Here is a 23,695-nt window from a genome sequence, read left to right on the forward strand (position 1 = left end):
ATGGCTTACACATGGTAGAATAGTGTAAAATGAATCAGATGGTAATACAATATATTAAAAACTCATTACTTGAATTTCCAAAACATGCTAATACGGTGATGCTTCTTTTTAATAAGATTTAATTTAATCTTTAAGAAAATTTGTGACCCTGAACCATAAAATGATAAGGGTGATGTTTTTTAAATTGAGATTTATACATAATCTGAAAGCTTAATAAATACACTTTCCATTGATGGGTTAGATAATACAATATTCTGAGATACACAACTATTTGAAAATATGGAATCTGAGGGTGCTGAGGGTTTCAAGTGCTTGTATCAACCTAGCAATGTGAAATAGATCAACCTATTAACTTAGTTTTGGTAAACCATTCTCTGCAAGCATGTGAAAAAATAATTAGGCCTAATTGAAATTTGGCTCCCCCTGTGATGTCAGAAGGGGATAATAGCGCCCCTTAATCTGCACTTTCCAACCAGGACACTGCCATTTAGTACAGAGATCAGCTCATTTGCATTTAAAAGGACACACCTAAAATCAGTACATTTTTGCTCACACCTACATATTGGCAATTTAAACATGCTATAATAAATTATCTATACGGTATTTTGAGCTAGAACTTCACATACATACTCTGGGGACACCAAATATTTATTTGACATTTTAAAAAAAGTATTGTGAAATGTCCCCTTTAAAGTTTAAAGTCTTATATTTACATGATAAACACACATACCACACACACATATACTGTGAATGAAAAGTATTTGAGATGCTTTCTCTCCGTTGTTCGATTGCATATATCAGATTTCTGCTCCTCCCTATGAACTTTCACCTAAAGGATCTATGCAGAAGTGTACGTGCTGCCCGGAGCTGCCTCACAGTCTGAATGAATTTCATTGTGTTCTCTTACATACAACTACTGCGCACTACTTACAACTAGTGTACCCCATTGTTTGTTGATTTAATTATATTTTTGCACATTTTATTTTTATTCTATAACATTTTGATTGTATGGCAAGTATTACAAAATATTTAGTTTAATCAATTTAATAGAAATACTAACTTTTCATTAATTAACTAATTATCACTTTACACATCAAACGGACAGTCAATTTTTTAAATAGTAATTTATCATATACTTTTATTTAAAGTAGTCATATATGATGACCCGATTTCATGTTTTTTTTTTACGTTGTCCTTGGAGTTTTAAAATCTGTTTGTGCATTTAAAAGATCAATAAAGTCACAAAATTGAAACTTTCAAACCCAAAGACTCAAACCCAAACATGCCCCCACATATCTTCATATTTATGTTTGGGGGGCTGATATTCCAAATATGGTAAGGGGCGTTACATTTCCGTCACACGCTTGATGTATTCGGCCAATCACAATGCACTGGATAAGAGGCCAATCAAGGCACACAGGCTTTGTAAAAATTGAGTTTCAGAGAGGCAGGGCAAAATAATGTTTTTTTAACCTTAAACCATGTTAATATATTGCATTACACAAAATAATGTTCTTTTTAGCAATGACCCCTTTAAAATTACTTGAATAAAATAAATGTATACATATAATTTTTCATTAATTACTTTAAATAAAAAACTAACAAAAAATAAATAAAATAAATGAACTATATTTTTGTATAAAATACATACTTATTAAAAAACATTAATAGCATGCTTGTGTGTGTAGGATAACATGTTTGTGGGTAATTTATACTAAAAAAAAAGTATTATAACAGTAAGGCGTCGTTTCTTTACTACGGTAATTACTTTTGTGCGCCACGTCCATTAGAAAGTCATTGATCAAAATGAATTTGAAGCACTTAATTTAGTTTTGAATGGCGCGTGGGTCTGTTTAAACATTGTAAATCCTCAGTAATTAGGCCACCTACAGTATTACTAACAAAGACATTAACATATCAAGGTTCTTCTGAATGGGACAGATGTTACGAGAATAAAGACACCATCAGTTCATCCCTCCTATTCTCTCCAGTGTTAATGAATGAAACGGGGCAGGATGTATTTATAATGCCACACCCCCTGACGTCCACGCTTTGATTCGTAGTGGCGACGTGCACAACCAACAAGCAGCAGCAGACACGCGCTCGACGTCGAGGAGGCGCGGCCCTTGCGGGATGGAGCCCGTGGTGCTCCGCGAATTGTGCCGTTTATTTCACGGAGAGAGGAGAAAAAATCCCGTGGGATGAAACGGACACGGCGGCTCGCTTGCATTTGGCGCCGAGCGTGCAAGTTAACAGCTGAACGTCAGGAACGCTTAAAGGGCCAGTATGGACAGATGCGCATCGGTTCTAGACCCAGAACGCGAGAAACAGTACTGCGAACTGTGTGGTAAGATTGAAAACCTTTTAAAATGCGGTCGCTGCAGGATTTCCTTCTACTGCAGCAAGGAACACCAGAAACAGCACTGGAAGAAACACAAACTCACCTGCAGAGAGGCTGACAAGACCAAGACTGCACAGAAACCAGCTGAAAACCAGTCCGATCCAAACACAATAACCGAGAGCTCAGAAACAGAAAACCCTAACACTAAAATCAAACTCCAAACACAAAAACTGGCCACCGAGCACATAATCCCGTGCATGAACAAACACGGCCTCTGGTTCCTGGATAACTTTCTGGGTGAAGACATCGGACTGTCTATACTGGAAAACGTGAAAGTCCTTCATCAGACTGGAAAATTCACTGATGGCCAGTTGGTCAGTCAGAAAAGTGATTCTTCAAAGGACATCAGAGGGGATAAAATCACTTGGATCGAGGGACATGAGCCTGGATGTGAAAAGATCCGTTTCTTGATGAGTCGTATGGATGACTTGGTCAGGAATTGCAATGGATTACTGGGAAACTACATGATAAATGGAAGGACAAAAGTAAGTACAGTACGCGTGAGGGAGCAAATTGTGTAAATGTGGTACTTGCACCTGTTCATATATCAGGTTTACATTAGGTTTCACAAAAAGTGAGAGATCTGCAAATACGACTACGGTTTACATGAAGGAATACATTTCAGTAATGCTTTTACCAAAATATTTTATTTGTCATGACATTAAGTAGGCTTCAAGTTCAAATGCATTTTACAAAAAAAATTAGTGCAATTTATTCTGTCTTTAATTTAGTGGCTTATTTTGTTTACAAAATTGACTTAAAAATAGATTGAATAATTAATGGCCCCTAAATGTTTTTTTTTTTTTTTTTTTTGACATTTTAGTTGTTTGTGTCAATTTGTTTTGTCAATGGTGTGATATTAGGAATAATCACCATTTGTTTAGTTGTAGACCTCATTCGTGTATCTTCAAAGATTTGTCACAGTGAAAAGATTAATAGATACTTTTTTGGTGCTTGATGAGTTTCTAAATATGCAAACAAACTTTACAACCATTATTGACATAATCTTGATATTTCCAGTTAATGTTATTGCAAGCTGACAGCCCAAGTTTACTGTTAATACATGATGTGAATACATAATGAAGCGCAGTGGTTCTTAACAATTTTCACTTCAAGGCCCCCCTCTTGCCAAAAACAATATTTAAAGCCCCCCCATCTTAAGGCCCCCTAGAATTTTGGTGGGGCCCCAACCCTTTGGTTGAGAAACACTGATCTAGTGGTTATTACAGTTTTATGAACATTGTTGCAGTATTGAACCACAAGCTGAGGGTTATCTAAACTTTCGAACATAAGTGTTAATTTACTCATTGTTTAAGGGAACTGTAAGTTTTACAGGTGTTGATCTGTTTATATGCTTCATCTAGTTAGAAGTTATACACTACTTATCATAAGTTTTCACACACTTGACCTTTTAATCTATAGCCTATAGCTAACTACTTCAAATCAGTATTGGAGACAAATATTATTTTTGTCTAGCTACTTCATGTTTTAGAAATGGATGGGAAATGCAACCAAGTATCCCAGGATACACCTGGTGAAGTTGGTTAGAGATGTAGTATTTTTTTGTCATTACCTGCTTATTAATTTAATTACATGAACATTTTGATAATAAAGACTGAATTGGTGAGTTGAGGGCCACATTTGCATTTGTATATTGGTGTTTTTGTGTAAAGTATGTCCCAGTATAATACTTGCCATGCGTGTGACCACTATTTCACTATTCCTGACTGACCATATAGTTTCACCCTGAGACCCAAAGAAACAAAGTGCCCTCTCTGGATCTTCTAGTCTGATAAATTACAAATTTGAATAGAAATCTATAGATAATTATAAATGATCTATAAACATAACTTCCGGTAGACTTCTGCATGGAATCAATAACAACATAGTTGTTTTTAGAGTAAATTATTTTTAATAACAAGCTAAAAATAGCAAGTTAATTATCTTACCAACCATCCCAGGTGAAAAAGAAGTACACTTCCAAAGTGTACTTAAAGTGCTCTATTTTTGCGCACTAGTTTTGTACTTAATATACTACAAATTGATCTTTAGTATTTCTTAAGATGTTCTTAAGATGATCTAATGTACTTATTTGTGCTATTTTGAGACACCATAAATATAAAGTAAAATGTGCAAAAAATGTAAAAAAAAATGTATTTAGGTACCACTCCTTGTATGAAAGTTGAGTTCAAGTGTTACTAAATGCTAAAATGCATTTTTTAATACAGAGATAGTAGCCGTTAAAAGTGCATTTTAGTTCATTTTCATGGTGTCTCAAAAAAGCACAAATAAGTACACTTAAGAAGTACTAAAGATGAAATTTTAGTGTATTAAGTACAAAATAAGTGTGCGAAAATAAAGCACTTTAAGTACACTATGGAAGTGCAATACTTTGTGAGCTACGATGCAAAATGAATGTATACAATACAGATCCTTAAAGGAATAGTCAATTTTCTTCCAGATAAAAATTTACTCACCACCATGTCATCCAAAATGTTGATGTCTTTCTTTGTTCAGTCAAGAAGAAATTATGTTTTTTGAGGAAAACATTGCAGGATTTTTCTCATTTTAACGGACTTTAATAGAGCCCATAATTTAAAACTTAACTCAACACTTCACAGTTTTTTTCAACTGAGTTTCAAAGGACTATAAACGATCCCAAACGAGGCATAAGGGTCTTATCTAGCGAAACGATTGTCATTTTTGACAAGAAAAATAAAAAATATGCTCTTTTAAACCACAACTTTTCGTCTAGATCCGGTTGTGATGCGTCAGCGTGACCCCTTGCAATACGTCATGACGTCAAGAGGTCACAGAGGACGAACACGAAACTCCGCCCCAGTGTTTACAAGTGTGTTGAAAGAGGACCGTTCCTACGTTGTTGTATGTCAACTGATACTAATTAATATCTTTGTGTCAGTTTATTGTTTACAATGGTCCGCAAATGTGCGTTTTATATATGTAACACGTGACCTCCCTACGTCACTACGCATTTACGTTAGGTCATGCTGGACCGGACCTAGACGAAAAGTTGTGGTTTAAAAGAGCATATTTTTTATTTTTCTTGTCAAAAATGACAATCGTTTTGCTAGATAAGACCTTTATGCCTCGTTTGGGATCGTTTATAGACCTTTGAAACTCCGTTGAAAAAAACTGTTAAGTGTTGAGTAAAGTATTAAATGTTGGGCTCTATTAAAGTCCATTAAAATGAGAAAAATCCTGCAATGTTTTCCTCAAAAAACATAATTTCTTCTCGACTGAACAAAGAAAGACATCAACATTTTGGATGACATGGTGGTGAGTAAATTATCTGGATTTTTCTTTTAAGAAAATGGAATATTCCTTTAAATTCTTGCCTCTGCACAGCGGTAATCCATGCTGGCTGTCTCCCCTCATCTTTTGGAAAGCAATTTTTTCCACAAGGTTTTGTTCCAGAGGTCAGTTTAGTCAATAGCAAGGCCAATAAACAAGCACAGAGTGAAAGTTAACGTTGGGTCAGGTGCGTTGCCGCGTACGCACCTGGGACCAAATAACTTCCGGTCTGTGTTTGTTTATTGGTCTGGCTAGTGACTAAACTGACCTTTGGCCCAAATACCGTGTGGAAAATAAAATGTGTTGGTTTCCAATAGACAAATGGAGATGGTGAGCATGGATCACTGCCATGCGGAGAGGTTTGGCAGCCAGGAAAGAATTCAAGGGCCTGTAGCTAACATTGTATACATTCATTTTACACAAAAAAGTTAGCTCAGTGAAGGAGTTGGTATGTGTTAGATGTGATATCTGAATTAAGGTAATCTACTTGTCATTTATTTAGCTTGTTATCAGAAATAAACAACTCTAAGAGGACTCTGTATGTGGAAGTCTACTGAAATTTGGTTCACAAAGGTTTATGTTGTTACTGCTAAAACCATCTTATTAAAGGGACACTCCACTTGTTTTGAAAATATACTCATTTTAACTCAGCTCCCCTAGAGTTAAACATTTGATTTTTATTGTTTTGTAAGGGATAATGTAGAGGCAGCCGGTAGTTATCGGGAAATAAGCCCCGACAGTGTGATCAGATTCAGGACACGAAGCGAAGTGGAGGGTCTTGTATGACACTGAAGGGGCTTATTTCCCGATAACTACCGGCTGACTCTACATTATCCCGCTTATTACACGGCTACTTGCCACATAAGAAAAAAACTGGACATGAATATGAATTTGAAACATTTTATTGGCATATTTGTTTTAAATTAGCATTTTTATCCTTCCGCGATACTTTGCACAGATGCTTAAAATGATCGTAATACCTTATTAAGATCCTCTGCTTCATACTTGTCTATCTCCATTTTTTTCTCTTTTAGCCAGTCTTTGAGAAGTTTTAATGCCCATTCTGTATTTTTTTTGTGTGTTGGCTTCGTAGCTGTCATGCTCTATTTTGTCAAGTTCAGTCTCAGTAAGCTCTCTGTGTATTGTCGTTGTTCGTTCTTCTATCCACTGTTTAAATGTTTAGTTTTTTCCGTACATGTTAAAATTAATGTCAAAATGTTCCATTCGTAGTTGTGGTTGTCCAGTGTTTGTCACAAGATGGCGCCAAACAGTAATCTTTATTGGCGCAGAGCGATTTTAATCGTACAAGTAGTACCGGCTATGCGTTATTACTTTGGAGCGGTTATTATTTGAAAAGAACGAACCTGCAAATGTCTCAACTGACCAATCAGAATCAAGCATTCCAGAGAGCCGTGTAATAATGAACAATAAAAAATTGCTATGGTCTAATCAGATTCAATGGATTATGCTAAGCTATGCTAAAAGTGGTAGCGCCAGACCCGGAGATCAACTGAATGGATTCCGAAAAGGTATCAAGTGTTTAACTCTAGGGAAGCTGGAAAATGAGCATATTTTCAGTTTAATTGCGAACATTCCTCAAAATTTCTTCCTTCATGTTAATCAGAAAAAATGTCTTTGGCTTATAGGCTGTAAATCACAATGGATCGATTCATTTATGATTCTGCTGTTGGTTTTTTTATTCTGCTAATATGCATTGCAGACTTGTACTCAGTCTGTTTGGCTGGAATGTAAACATGAGCATCACGTTGCTCTGTTAATGAGGCTATAAAAGAATGAGGAAGAATGAACACAAACACACACACACACACACACAACAAACATCCTGTACAGTAAAATCTACATACACAGCAGCAACTGTACTGTCGACACGTCTACAAGTGCTGTGGTATGAAACCATACCATGACTTCACATTCCAGTAATCTCCAGTGCTTTAACTCAAGCCTAATCTGAAGAAAATGAGTCACATGGCCATGCATTGACATTTATTTTGTTCAAGCAAACCGCACTTTTAATAGAATTTACTGGGGTTAATGCATGTTAATACCCACAGAACCTAAACTGGATATAGTTGAACTAGGCCTATTATTTACTTGCTCAGTATATTGATATAAATGCTTTTAATAAACTTTTCTTATTTTTGCATTAAAATGAAATGTGCAATATATTGGCATACAAAAGAAACCATATCAGTAGTAAAAGTGAAATATACAAGGGGTGAACACTATCTGTGGGGCTCGTCCTGCCTTCAAAGGTCTTTACGGGAAGCGAGGGGTTGTTCATCTGTTTTTCTTTAGTCATTCGGTCACGAAGCAAACCCCTCCCTATGGTCCTGTTCTGTCTTACTATACAGTCTTAAAGTGACCCACGCCAAGAAGAGATTTTAACAACATTGACCGAAAGCCCTGATTTATCATAGTTTTTTTTATCTCATGTTGTAGGCCAGCCTTTTGTGCGCGCCAGACCTTGCGCTTTCATAGGCTATGACAAATATGTTTACCCATCTTGAGCCATCTCCTGGAGCCCTGGTCTCCCTCACGCGCCGCACGTAGCAGGATCATTAAAATACTCCTTCCTCTGGCAGGAGGCCAAACGTCCGGAGTTCATATCAGTTCATCTCGCTCGGCTGCTCGCACATGGAGGTGGAGGTTTGGCAGTCACAGATAGAGTCTTCTGTGAGATGGGAGGAAGGGTTAAAGCGCCAAATATGTGACGCTTAGGGAAACTATTGCAAGTCTGATGCCCGGTCAAGCCTTCAGACCTCCTGCAGCGTGTAAGGCCGTGTTCCCACTCCATGTTGTTTTGGAGAAATCAGCTCCCATGTGGGTTTGTGTGTAGTTCATTTAAAAATCATTATGTATTTTTCCTAAATACATCCTGGTCTCATTGTGCGCACAGCGGATGAATAAAGTTTGCCTTCCTAATCTTTGATTTTTTGCAGGTTGAAGGAGAAGGTATGGTGAATGGTGGCAAATTAATTATTTTACTAAAAATTAGGGCTGTCACGATTATGAATTATGACGATTAATTGTCTGTTTTATTGCTTTGATATTTAATTCTCATACATTTTTTGTTTGTTCATGAAATAATTTTCACACTTTGTTGTGATACTTAAATTGAATCTTTTGCAAGGTTTATCTGGCAGTAAGTTTTAATACACATTTAAAAGAAATCTGATACTGTCTCGTTTATACAGGCGCTGCAGCTCCCCCTTGTGTTTTTAAGACAGATGTGCAATCATTGCGGTGATCTGAAATAATCGCGATGAGGTCAAACAATCGTGATGAGATGATTATTTAATAATTGTGACAGCCCTACTCAAAATCCTTCCTTTGAAAACAATGTACATAATACAGTAAACGTGACGGAAACTGTACACTGTAAAAAAAACTTTGCTGCCTTAAAATTTTTTGTTGAATCAACTCAGATTTACAAGTCATGTCAACAGAAATTAGTGGTCACAATTTATAAAATATAGTTGAGAAAAGTCAACTTAAATTTATAAGTTATAACAACTCACCTGTAGTTATAACAACTCATCTCTAGTCAAGATAAAAAATATTAAGTTGAAATGACTTGTAAATCTGAGTTGATTCAACAAAAATTTTTAAGGCAGCAAAGTATTTTTTACAGTGTATATATTTTCATTCCAGTGCAGTCATGCGTATCCAAACAGTCATGAGCAGGACTTTAGGGCGCACTCACATTATCCAAACCAAACCGCGCTCGGGCGCGTTTGACCCCCAAAGCCTGGTTTGTTTGACTAGTGTGATCGCTTCGTTCCGCGCCCGGGCGCGGATTGTTTAATCGCGCCGCGGCCGGGTTGCAGAGGTGGGCCGGAGCGCGGTTCACTTGGGCTCAGGCGCGGAAGGCTGTGGTGTGAGCGCAATCGCGCCTGAGCGCGATTCAAAAGGTGAAGACGTCAGTTGCGCGACCACTCACCTTCATCTGCCTCCGTAAAAACCTTTTGATGCGCGCAGCGGGGTTACGTGAATGTCCGAGCTGCGCACGTGACAGATCAACTAAGCAATATGATGACATGTGAGAGGGCTGTCTGTAATCGCGCACCAAACGACTCCGAATAAAAAACACAGACTTATCATTACGGTGGGTTCCAGTGTTAAGAGAGCGCTTTACTTCCTGCTTTTTCAAAACAATCGCATCTTAATGACGAAAGCGCGCCCGGACTCGGATCGATAAGAAGTACAGTGTGAGTGCGTGCACCTGGGGGAGTAGGGAGGGGTGGCAATCGCGCCCAGGCATGGTTTGGTTTGGTTGGGATAATGTGAGTGCGCCCTTAGTCTGTGTGTTTTTTGTAATAATGTTGCTATGGTCTTACAGTACAATATGGAAGAACTTATGTGAAATTTTGACAATGCAGAAATAGACAAAAATCCTGGATTATCAAACTAAATTATTTAAATTAAATAAACTTATTATACTCAGTAGATATGGCACACACCATTCAAATGCAATTATATCTTAATGTTTAATAAATTAATAGTCAATATAAACTATAATGTTTTACCAAGCAAAGTTACAAAAGTTTGTGCAGTTACAAAACAAGTTTTGTCACTTTTTATTGAATTGTAAAATGACATCCGGGTAGGCAACTATACAGTGAAGTGAACCAATGCCAGATCTCAATATGCAGATGTACAGATGCTTTCAGCTCACATTTAGTTTTACATCTCATATTTGATTTCTCAAATTTCGATCACGTCGACTGATCTAAATGAATTTTGTCTTCTCCTAACATTTACAGGCAATGGTGGCTTGTTATCCGGGTAAAGGCAAGGGTTACGTGCGCCATGTGGACAACCCAAACGGCGATGGGAGATGTATCACATGCATATATTACCTTAATAAGAACTGGGATGCCAAGGTAAGTTAATCACCTCTGACCCTTAAATTTAATCAAATTTTACAGAAAGACTTTTAAAGCGTAGAATTCTGACCAATTAAAAATGACTAAATACGGTCACTGCAAAGTATACGTGCAACTGGACCTGCATCATATCAGCCTAATCTCATTAACCTCAGAGATTATATCTCCAGAGAAACCAGGAGGGGGGTTCCTTAAACCCACACTAAGTCAAGATGGAAAGGGATGCTTACACACAGTTTAGAAGATTGTAATTTCTTTACGTTTTTATGGGAGCTATGCTTAAGTAGTGAAAACTATTAACTGACCACTCCAGTTTTGACTTTAATTATCATTCATCATTTCTGTTTTGTGACCATTTTAGTCCAGTGCCTGTTGAATTTCAACTAAAGCAAACCTTAGGAGTGGCATGCCATCAAATATTCACTTTTTACTATTCCTAAAATACATGTAAAAAGTCACATTAATAAAAACAAATGTTGTTTTAAAAGAAATATGAACTAGTTTTTATTGCAGTATTCGAGATATGAAAACATGACATCTTTTTTTATTAATTTGACCATTTTGTCACGTTAAAATTTTCTGCAAATAAATGCAAATACTTTACTATTTAAAACATTATTTTTATTGGGTATTTGACAAAATGAAAGAAAAATTATAATTTTAATTAAACACGTATAATTATGAATGGGAAATTCTTAGAAAATGGAAAATAATCTTGTTCTTTTTTCTGTGAATTTATACTTTGTATATTCATGGAAGTTTAAAATAATAATGGAAACGGAATAATTTCCAAAACATCAACATGCATATTATTTTTTATTCATTACGTTATATCAACTGTGGTTACCTTGTAATTGTATGTTTACACTGAAAAAAAAATATTTATTGAATTTAATCAATTTTTTTAAGGTAAGTGGTTGCAATCAATTTATTTAAGCTACATTTAAACAAAAGTTTTATATTTTATTTTACTTTAATTTATTTAAGCTACATTTAAACAAAAAAGATTAGTAAAGTAAAATAAAATATAAAACTTTTGTTTAAATGTAGCTTAAATAAATTAATTGCAACCACTTACCTTAAAAAATTGATTAAATTCAATGAATAATTTTTTTCAGTGTACTTGGCCTTTTGAGGAACAAAATTACTGGACGTTTTGACCATATTGTCATTTCATTTAACAGTTATCTACTCTTAACCATTCAATACAAATACTTAAGACTTCATTTTCTGTCCTGTTTTGTATTAGTGTTGCATAAACCTTTTCATTTTCTGTCTGTGTCAGAGACTTCAAGTGAAGGAAAACTGTGACTGCAAATCCTCAACATTATACCAACCTCAATATAGGCTCTGTAAGATATCTTCCATTAAAACAAAGGGAATAAGGAAAATGATTGTTTTGCATATACTTTTGGCTACTAGACATGAAAAAAGAGGCTACTCCAGTTTTGTCTTAATCATCAACATTTCTAGATGTATTGTGACCACTTCAGTCCAGCGTCTATTGAATTTTAACAAAAACAAACCTCGGGAGTGACAAAGTCACTCAACAGGAAATGTAAAAGACTGAGAGCATGACAAGACCCATGAAAGATGTGAGAAAAAAATCTGTGTTTTTTCAAAAAAAAAAAAAAAAAATAAAGTTTTTGAATTTTTTCTAAAATACATGCAAAAAATTATTTGCTGCCTTAATTTTTTTGTTGAATCAACTCAGTTTTACAAGTCATTTCAACTTACTATTATTTATCTTGACTGGAGATGAGATGTTATAATGTATAAAATATAGTTGAAAAAAGTCAACTTCATTTTTTAAGTTGTCGCAACTAATCTCCTGTCAAGATAAATAATAGTAAGTTGACATGACTTTTAAATTGACTTTTAAGTTGATTCAACAAAAAATTTAAGGCAGCAATGTTTTTTTTTACTACAGTGTGTAAAACATCATTGAAAAAAATCGGCATAAATGTTGTCAGTAGTTGACCAGAATGAAACAGAAATAATAATTTTACTTAAACACATACCTATAAATTGTATATCTAGAAAAAATGAAAGGGATCATTGAAATGGTGTCTTAAAGGCAACACTGTAAAAAATGTGCAGCATTTTTGTCAAATCAACACATATTTTTTATGTTACTTAAACTTAAATTTATTTTTTTAAACAATTCCAACTTGAATTTATAAGTAATGTCAACTTTTTAAAACCAAAACTCAAAATGTAATTTGAATTTTACCAGTGTGAATATTTCACAGAAGTATTTACTTCAATACTTATTATTATATTTTTATTTATATGTTTATTTCATTAAGCACATTTTCATGGTTCAGTACTGTTGTTTTATTACTTTTGAGTGTTATGTTTGTTTTTTATCCAGTATCCATTTTAAAACTCTCTGTCGATTAATTAAGTAGGGACCAACATAGTAATCGGTAACAGTAAAATCCACTATATCGGTATGTAGCATCTGAAAGGTTATAATGCTGATTACAAATAAAGGGCTTACATGGAACAAATTTACAACAAAATTTCAAATAGAGCTAAAGCGTACAGCCTAATAATTGTGTAAAAAGTGATTTTCTTAATGTATACCCGTCTATAAACTTGCAGTGTGTGCAGTATTACTGTTCCCGTATGCATTTGCTTGTATATTTACAGTAGTTCTAGCTTCAGAAAGGGTCTACTGTATGCTGGCACCGTGCCTGTGCGTTATTTTATATGAGACATGTGAAAGGTTAATTCTCGCACCTTCAGCGATGTGCTTCCCTGCAGTCGACCCGCGTCTCTTTCTCCAGCATGTGGCCTTTCCTCTCGGCCCTCTCCAGGAAGACCGGCGGCGCTCCTATATCCTAACCTTCTCCACACCGGCCCCCCATTGTTCGTTTTTCATCCTTATCAGTAAAAAAGCTTTAGTCACGCAACGCTGACTCGACTATATTGTCACTAATCACATTAAAATGATGTCACATCAGCTGCAGGATGTGACTGGAATTAGACATTTACTAACAATGAAAGACGGCATTGTACTGCAGACGTCTATTTAGTGTTCTAACAAAAGATAAGAAATGTTTTTACTTAGTTTTTGGTATTAAAATGTAAGACTAAAACTATTTTCTTGTGATGCTTAGGCATTCTGGTTGGTGGCCCAAGTCAATATCAAGACCAAATCAATTTGAAGTGGGGTTTGTTAAAATTATAAACGTGAGCTTGTGAGCAACACATCTGAGAATGTGTTATTTTGCTTATTAAGTTGCTTTGTCTATGATAAACCTGAACTTTCTGTTTTAATTTTTTATTGTTTTTTTTTAGGAACATGGGGGTTTGCTGCGAATATTTCCAGAGGGTAAAGCTCAGTTTGCGGATATCGAACCCAAGTTTGACCGTTTGCTTTTATTCTGGTCTGACAGACGAAACCCTCATGAGGTTCAGCCTGCATATGCCACAAGGTCATAATCTCTTAGGAGAAACAAAACACACACTACTTTATATAGAGTAGGGGAGAGCTGGGCACAACCTAATGCTTTTTGGTTTTGGCTCAATCATTCAAGAAAATATTTGAGTTTGATTAATTATATTTTTACACAAGCAACACACACATCTCTGCTACAAATGAACATTTGAAATTTGTTTCTATTACTTACCATTTTTGGACAATTACACCAAACGTGACAGAAGTGCAAACGTTAAAACTTACCCCATAGGTGGGGTTAATTGTAACAGGCAGGGGGTTAGTTGTAACACTTGCTAAAAATTAAGTTTGCAGGCAAATATTTCAATACTGTTTTGTCTATATACTTGAAGTGGATATTGTTTATATATCTGTCTATAATAGACAGGTATCCACACTGTATTCATTCATCCAGCCCTTTTCTAACAATAGTTCAATTATAAATGGATACAAATGTCTAAATATGTGAGAAAAAGCAGCACAATTATGACAAAAATGTTTTATATGTGACCCAGTCTGTAATAACAATACTACAGTTTTAAAATCAAATTCTGAGATAATGAGCATCAAAGTCTGATTTTAGCCATTAATTTCATTATGATTTCGATCTTTGACGTGACCTTATTCAATAAATATTAAATATCAAAACAAAATAACAAAAATTATTTTGACACACGGTTTTTGATAAGACAGGCACATTTATTTTGTTGGCAGCCAGCAATCATTCGTGTGTAGCCTATTTAAAACAACGGTAAGAATTACACTAACATTAGCGGTTTTCATATCATAAGTGCTGAAAATAGTTATAACATAGCGTTACAACTAACCCCGCTGGGTCAAAATATTTTCAAGCCCACCAAAAGTTGCTAAGAGCTGCAGACATATTTCAGAACGATGCTATGTTTTAGTCTACAAGACACTGATTAATATGACATAGCATTGGATTTGGTATCTTACAAACCCAACTTACAAACCGAATAAAACATATGATGAAAAAAATTACTTACATGCCACCAAAACACTCGTTCATAATAATTTGCGGGAGATTGTCTTTTGGCAGCGTGAAAAAATACAAAAAAAAAACAAAACGCTCAACCATGTGCAACAATGTAAACAGTCCGTGTTACAACTAACCCCGCGTTAGTTTTTGCCCCGCACACCCCTAATGCAGTACTGTCTCTTACCACCTTTATTTTTGTTGAAGCCTGTTTTTCTCATTCTGTGTCCAATCTTTTTTTAGATATGCTATAACCGTGTGGTATTTTGATGCTGATGAGCGGGCGAGGGCTAAGGAAAAATACTTAACAGGTAATTCACTTTTTTTGCAAGGAACAACAAAAATGAAAATGGTGTACAAAATAAAGTATTCATAGTTATAGCTAAAAATAGAAATTGTATACATTTAATCCTTAATTGAGTCGTTTTCTCTTTGTGGTCCTATCGGAAAGGTGGTGGAGAGAAAGCAGTCAAGGTGGAGCTAAACAAGCCGTCCGATCCGAGCTAGTCAAATGATCCTTAATCTGGATTTTTCCCGGTTACGTGCTGTGTTAAAGAAAGAGAGGGAATCAGAGGACACTTCTGGAGTCCAAGATGAAGCAAGAGACATTGAAGTGGTTGATGCAAAATTTACCCACAGTGTTACCACAAAGCGGACTTAACTTTGGATGACGACACTGTTCTTTAAATTTTGTTTTTGGATAAAGGTACAGTAATCTGTATTGAAGTTAATGCTTCACATGTGACTGAAGTCACAGTGTTTTTAAAGAAAGAAATTTTCCTTGAAGTTTAAAAGAGAAATAGAGTTTTGTTTTGGTTCTCAGGTGAAATGCATTTGGATCTTTTTCAATCATGCTGCATGTTTATTTCTCATTGCTTGATTACTGCTGATTTGATTGTTTTCAGCATGAACAGACACTCTTGAATGATAGAGAGGTTTTCAGTGGGCAGATGCATGATGGGATGTGGTCTGATATAGATACTTCTTGTCTTTCAGTTGGAGTCTTGTTCTGAAATATCTGCACATTATTGTCTGATTTCAACGAAATAAAATCCTGTTTATCCAATTTCAGAAATAGTTGCATTTATAAATCGTCTAAACCAAGCTAATTGATTTAATCAAAATTTAAAATGCAAATAAAAATGAGAAAGTATTGTTTTGTGATTTAACTCATTTAAATGTTAAAATACACAAAATACATAAAGATTCTTCACGATGCCATAAAATAACTATTTTTGGCTGAATGAATCTATAAATGACATTTAAACTGGTTTCAAAAAGGTGCTTTGTAGTGAAAAAAAAATCTGATTTTTAAGAAAGAAATGGTCCTTTAAAGAACATTTGACTGATACCATAGGTTAAGTTTTGGGGGGGCACTGCACCCCCAGACCAGAGTAAATAATAATTTTGTCTGAGCTGAGAATTAAATAAAAATAATTGAATTCATATTCTCATTTTTATTATCTTATTATTTTAGTGGTTAGACTAAGTAACTTAAAGCTAACATCATTTTAATTCATTTAAACCATATAACAGGTGGGACGTTTGGCATTACATATTTAAAACAACAATTTTATAGACTAAACCTACACCAATCTGGACAAACTATATATTGTTGGAAAGTTCTAAAAATTTTGTTTTTATATTTCAACACCATTTTGCAAAACAAAAAGGTTGCAGACCAACAGGTGGGCCCAAGGTGTTATTAAATATTTATTTGTAAATATCCTATAAACCTGAAATAACCATGACAAACTATATTGTTGGAAAGCTTTAGGAATGTAGTTTTCATATTTCAAGATGATAGAAATTGAATAGTGACAGTCATTTTGTTACATGTCACTGACCCCGTAGGAACATATATTCATAATTCTAATATTCTTTAAATGAATCTATGAATCTTCAAAAATTACAACCTATATATCATTGGAAAGCTTTAAAAATTTAGTTTTCATATTTCTAAACCTTTTTGCATTAAAACAATGCAGAGATAGTAATTAATTAACTTGTAACAAGATAATTCAGCTAATTATTGACACCTAGTGGCGTTGGTTGGTAAAACCACTAAAAGTGTGACAGAAATTTGGTTCAGAACTAGTTGAGACTTGTGTCTTTATTGTTGTGGTGTTTTGGGAGTAAAACATTTTAATTTTTATAATTTTAAATATAAAATACATACTTTATTGGATTATTTTTTATTATTTAAAATAATGTAAACTGGTATAACTTTTTTATTTAATACTCACAACTTCAAACTATAGAGTTTCTTCTTTACGTTTACAAACTTTGCAAATCTGTGCATATTAAAAACAATGCCTAACTGACATACACTTTTAAAAAATAAAGGTGTTTATAATGTTCTTCACAGCGATGCCATAGAAGAATTATTTTTATTCCTCAACAAAAAACCATTAGCGATGCTTCATGTTTGTGCTTGTGGGGGCACCTACCGGCAAACGGGAGAACTGCAATACTTTAAGATCAGCGTGACGGAGTATTCACTTATTAAAGCTTTTTGGAGAGCGGGTTAAATCTTTGCGTGTGAGGGAGAGCTCCCTCACTACCTCCCACACTTTCGTGCGCCTCACGCGCTATCTCCCACACCTCACACGCTACCTCCCACATCTCACACGCTACCTCCCACACCTCACACGCTACCTCCCACACCTCACACGCTACCTCCCACACCTCACACGCTACCTCACACACCTCACACTCTACCTCCCACACCTCACACGCTACCTCACACACCTCACACGCTACCTCACACACCTCACACTCTACCTCCCACACCTCACACGCTACCTCCCACACCTCACACGCTACCTCACACACCTCACACTCTACCTCCCACACCTCACACGCTACCTCACACACCTCACACGCTACCTCACACACCTCACACTCTACCTCCCACACCTCACACGCTACCTCCCACACCTCACACGCTACCTCACACGCTACCTCACACACCTCACACGCTACCTCACACGCTACCTCACACACCTCACACGCTACCTCCCACACCTCACACGCTACCTCACACGCTACCTCACACACCTCACACGCTACCTCCCACACCTCACACGCTACCTCACACGCTACCTCACACACCTCACACGCTACCTCACACACCTCCCACACCTCACGCGCCATCTCCCACATCTCCCTCGCTACCTCACACATCTTATGCGTGTCAGGGGAAGCTCACTCGCTACCTCTCACATCTCCCTCGCTACCTCCCACACCTCACGCGTGTCAGGGGGAGCTCCCTCGCTATAGGTATACTTACTAGAAATGTTCGCGTATGCGGACCGCGGTCGTCGGCTACCGCGCGGACCGTCCGCGGGCAGATGACCTTCATTTTTATAGTATACCGTCGTCGAAGACACCATTTGAAGATAAACGTAGGTGTTTATGGTTGCAATAAGCCCTCAACCGGACAGACTGGAGTGATGAAATCATCTGAAAATCTTTAAATAATTTGAATAGAAAATAATTAGAGAAGATATCTGGTGTTCTGTCGAAGTCTGTTCCCTCTGTCTCTTATAGCGTTTTCATCACGTTACGTTTATAATTTATTTAGAAAGATTAAAGTTTCGAATGAGTCCATAATATCAATAATGTTACTATTTATTAAAGTTTTCATATTTTTTTCGTTTTCTGTTACTTCTTTTTACCTTCTATCTTAGCCTATGTCTTCTTCCTGTTTGTTCTAAATTATGATGTTTAACGTTACTAATAAATATATAAACATAGCACACACACGCACGCACGCACGCACATACACACACACACACACACACACACACACACACACACACACACATTCTGGTTTCCATGTTTTGTGGGGACATTCCATAGACGTAATACATTTTATACTGTACAAACTGTATATTCTATTCCCAGTGGCGGAGCCAGAGGGGGGGTCCAGGGTGGCAGACACCCTTGACATGTCACTGGCCACCCCGTGTGCCACCCCAAATTTAATGCGCTACTTTCACTTAATCGCTATGTTTATTTTCGACGTGCGGCAGCGCAGCACAATGTTAAAAACAAACATTATGAATATTAACCCTCCCTGTGTTCGCGGCGCAAACTCTTTATTTTTCAATCACTGCGCAAAGAGACTTGGATCACTCTGCTGATTTTGGACATACAGATATGATTTATACATCATTTAAAACGTTAAAGTGTCATTTTTTTGTGTGTCTATAAAAACAATGTTGTGCTTTTCACAAAATTAAGAAAATATACATAATGCGCATTCTGTTATCTCTTCATCAGTGACGCCTTTTTAAAAACGCGTCAGAAAAATTACTGTAACTTAACGAATACTTTTCATACCATCAAAAGATAAATGTTATGTCTACATAATGCTTGGAATCTCTTTAAAATGATGTAAGTGAAGATGACATTGCTTATACTACATGATTTCACTGTATATGCTGCAGTGTGGTAATTTTCTTGTGGACTGAATAAAGTCTAAGATTGCCAATTCTTATTACAACAAAACCCAGCACCATGTTTTCATTCTTGACTTGATCTTTATATGCTACTGTATGATTGTTAATTCGACTGGATTGCCACATTGAACTTGAAAGCGCGACGCGCATATCCGATAGTGCGCCTGCACAGGCAGAGCATAAACGACTTCATGTTCGCGTCTTTTTGGCTTAAACGGACAAATGCTCATATGTCAAAATAGCTGTCTTGGTGATTTTCATAGTAAACATTTGGTTACTGTACGTCTTAAACGAATAAACATTTTATTGCATTCGGTCTTAGCCTAACCTGTTGAAGTCTCTCTGTCATTAAAGTTAATTAAATATCAAAAGAAAAAAGAAAACTTTTGCATCTTCTGTCTCTTCGTAAATAAAGATTAATCCAAACATCCTTTGTGTTGAGCTCTGCTATCTGAAGTAAGTTTAAGGTTTATCATGGAGTTTAGATTTCCTGATCTTTTGCTTCATTAAAGTGATAGTTCACAAAATGAAAATTCTGTCATCATTTTACATCCTTATGTTGTTCTAAACCTGTACGAATTTATTTTTTTCTGATGAACACAAAAGAAGATATTTTGATAAATGATGGTATGCACACAGCTGTAACCATTGACTTCCATAGTTGGAATAAAAACAACATGATGGAATTCAATGGATATACCATTAATTGTGTGCTTACCATCATTTATCAAAATATCTTCTTTTGTATTTATTAAAATAAAATACAGGTTTAGAACAACATAAGGGTGAGTAAATGACAGAATTTTCATTTTTGGGTGAATCCCTTTAACAGACAGTAAATCAGATGTAAGAAATACAGTAGAAAAATTTAAAATTCACCCTTATTATGTTTACATCTAATGCAATCATTTATGCTTTCTTGATACATGGTTACACGTCATTTTCTTTTATGGACTATGGACCCCCTAAAGTAGCTTTGGCCACCCCAATAAAAAAATTCTAGTTCCGCCACTGTCTATTCCCTTTACCTACCCCATTCCCTAACCCCAACCATCACAGAAACCCTTCTGCTACTTCACATTTTCAAGAAACATCATATTGTTTGATTTATAAGCTAGTTTCCTCATGGGGACATCAAAATGTCCCCACAAGGTCACAAAAACACTGGTATTCCTATCTTTGTGGGGACAATTGGTCCCCGCAACGTGATAATTACCAGGTACACACACACATACAAACACACACACACACACACACACACACACACACACACACACACACGATGTAAAGTGTTAATAATATATAAACAGGCCTATACAAATTAATTTGTATGTAAACATAATCGTTTTAGAACAAACACGTAGGCTAAAAATATAAGGAAGAAATTGAAAACAGGAAATGATGAAATATTTAATAAATGATATTATACAGAATACATGATAGTACTGCTCTTATAAGTACTTCAGCGATTCATACTGTAAAAATAATTGATTTACCAATAAAGAACAATACATATACATTACATACATGCACACATCAGTAGCCAAGCCATTTAAACTTTTAATTTATTTAAAAAATAAATGTAACTTGATGAAAACGTTATAAGAAACATTACACTTAAGAGAAATATAGGGGAAACAGACTTCTACAGAACACAGGATCCATAAAAATAACAGTTTAACGCTAAAACACCCCTATTGCGGAGCTGTCACTTTCTGCCACCAGTTGGGCTCCGGCCACAAAAAACGTCATCTCTGTTTGCAAACACGCAAAAGGTCTATAAGACATAATTTGTGCACTACATTAGTTAGCAATTATTTATTGTTTGCGCTTTTTGTGATGGCTGTTGAATAAGTATAATGATATATTTTTTTCTGCTGGAGCAGATTGTGAAGAAATATGATGGTTCAGTATTTTACTTATTTTACAGGATCTTTGTTTCTTACCATAGTTGTAAAGTTTTCAAAGCCATAGCCATTATTTTACCCTGCAGTTCAACTTTGTAAACCTGCGAATTCTTCATTAAATGAACATTATTATGTAAAGGATATTGGGGTATGGACATTGCTTATTCCAATTCAAGCTAACATATTAATTAGTCTCTCTCATGTCTAATAAGCCCGCTCTCTTCCCAGTTCTGGGTGATGATATGTGTTTAGATGGGGTTCATTTTACTTATAGGCCGTCTTACATGTGACATCAAAGTACCGTAAGCTTGATGTCATACGCCATTTATACATTTGTTTGAGCTATGAATAAAATAAAATAAATATTTTCTCATTTTATTTGGTTCATCTTATTTTAGTGGGTAGACTAAGTATCTTAAGGCTAAAATATATTTTATTTTAATTCATTTAATTTTAATTCATTTAACACATTTGCATCTGATGCTGCGTGCACCAGCATTAAATGTAATGTTTCGGGGCGCAGAATCAGGCACAAATGGGTTAAACAATATTTGGAAACATGGAAGCCTCCACACCTCGCTAATCTTAAAGTATTGCCGGTAGGTGCCCTCCCAAGTACTTGGACAACAAAATGCAATTCATCTTCTGTAAATTATTTACAAATGGCCATCTCTAACATACTTGGTTGCACGCGTGTCTGAACTTTCATAAACCAATATAAGTCATGAATAAATAATAATAAAACAAGCCTCACATCAAGAGCAAAAAAATTTTTTTGACAGAATGCAACAGAAACAGCCTAACAACCATCGATAATACTGACTTAACACACAGAGAAAGCGCGTGAGAGTGTGGAAGGTGGTGCGTGAGGTGTGGTACGTAGCGAGGGAGATGTGGGAGATAGCCCATGAGATGTGGGAGGTGTGTGAGGTAGCGAGGGAGATGTGGGAGATAGTCCATGATATGTGGGAGGTGTGTGAGGAAGCGCGTGAAGTGTGGGAGGTAGCGCGTGAGGTGTGGGAGGTAGCACGTGAGGAGTGAGAGGTAGCGCGTGAAGTGTGGGAGGTAGCGCGTGAGGTGTGGGAGGTAGCACGTGAGGAGTGAGAGGTAGCGCGTGAAGTGTGGGAGGTAGCGCGTGAGGTGTGTGAGGTAGCGTGTGAGGTGTGGGAGGTAGCACGTGAGGAGTGAGAGGTAGCGCGTGAAGTGTGGGAGGTAGCGCGTGAGGTGTGGGAGGTAGCGCGTGATGTGTGTGAGGTAGCGCGTGAGGTGTGGGAGATAGCGCGTGAGGTGTGGGAGATAGCGCGTGAGGTGTGGGAGATAGCGCGTGAGGTGTGGGAGATAGCGCGTGAGGTGTGGGAGATAGCGCGTGAGGTGTGGGAGATAGCGCGTGAGGTGTGGGAGATAGCGCGTGAGGTGTGGGAGATAGCGCGTGAGGTGTGGGAGATAGCGCGTGAGGTGTGGGAGGTGTGTGTGAGGTAGCGAGGGAGATGTGGGAGATAGCCCATGAGATGTGGGAGGTGTGTGAGGTAGCGAGGGAGATGTGGGAGGTGTGGGAGGTAGCCCATGAGATGTGGGAGGTGTGGGAGATAGCGCGTGAGGTGTGGGAGGTGTGTGTGAGGTAGCGAGGGAGATGTGGGAGATAGCCCATGATATGTGGGAGGTGTGTGAGGTAGCGAGGGAGATGTGGGAGGTGTGGGAGGTAGCCCATGAGATGTGGGAGGTGTGTGAGGTAGCGAGGGAGATGTGGGAGATAGCCCATGATATGTGTGAGGTGTGGGAGGTAGCGCGTGAGAGGTAGCACGTGAGGAGTGGGAGGTGTGGGAGGTAGCGGGTGATGTGTGGGAGGTAGCGCGTGTGGTGTGGGAGATAGCCCATGAGATGTGGGAGGTGTGTGTGAGGTAGCGAGGGAGATGTGGGAGATAGCCCATGATATGTGGGAGGTGTGTGAGGTAGCGTGTGAAGTGTGGGAGGTAGCGCGTGAGGTGTGTGAGGTAGCGTGTGAGGTGTGGGAGGTGTGTGAGGTAGCGAGGGAGGTGTGTGAGGTGTGTGATGTAGCGCGTGAGGTGTGGGAGGTAGCGTGGGAGGTAGCGAGGGAGGTGTGTGAGGTGTGTGAGGTGTGTGAGGTAGCGAGGAAGGTGTGTGAGGTAGCGAGGGAGGTGTGTGAGGTAGCGCGTGAGATGTGGGAGGTAGCGTGTGAGGTGTGTGAGGTAGCGAGGGAGGTGTGGGAGGTAGCGAGGGAGGTGTGTGAGGTAGCGTGTGA

At 37.1% G+C, this 23,695-nt stretch overlaps 1 protein-coding gene across 3 annotated transcripts; it reads left to right on the forward strand.

The window, feature by feature from the left end:
• Positions 1-2,056: 2,056 nt before the first annotated feature.
• egln1a (egl-9 family hypoxia-inducible factor 1a) lies at positions 2,057-16,215 on the forward strand. 3 transcript variants are annotated; one of them, XM_065296220.1, is made up of 5 exons: positions 2,057-2,886; positions 10,498-10,617; positions 11,906-11,972; positions 13,746-13,818; positions 13,927-14,063. In XM_065296220.1, exons 1-4 carry the CDS (start codon positions 2,287-2,289, stop codon positions 13,814-13,816), a joined length of 858 nt encoding a protein of 285 aa, XP_065152292.1. In that variant the 5' UTR covers positions 2,057-2,286; the 3' UTR covers positions 13,817-13,818; positions 13,927-14,063. The 3 variants fall into 3 exon arrangements, with proteins under 3 accessions (XP_065152292.1, XP_065152293.1, XP_065152291.1); XM_065296219.2 differs by lacking the exons at positions 11,906-11,972; positions 13,746-13,818 and adding exons at positions 15,306-15,373; positions 15,514-16,215 and having other exon boundaries at positions 2,059-2,886; XM_065296221.1 differs by lacking the exon at positions 13,746-13,818.
• Positions 16,216-23,695: the final 7,480 nt, after the last annotated feature.

The sequence above is a fragment of the Paramisgurnus dabryanus genome, chromosome 20 (genome assembly GCF_030506205.2).
Source record: "Paramisgurnus dabryanus chromosome 20, PD_genome_1.1, whole genome shotgun sequence".
In the NCBI taxonomy this organism is placed as follows: Eukaryota; Metazoa; Chordata; class Actinopteri; order Cypriniformes; family Cobitidae; genus Paramisgurnus; species Paramisgurnus dabryanus.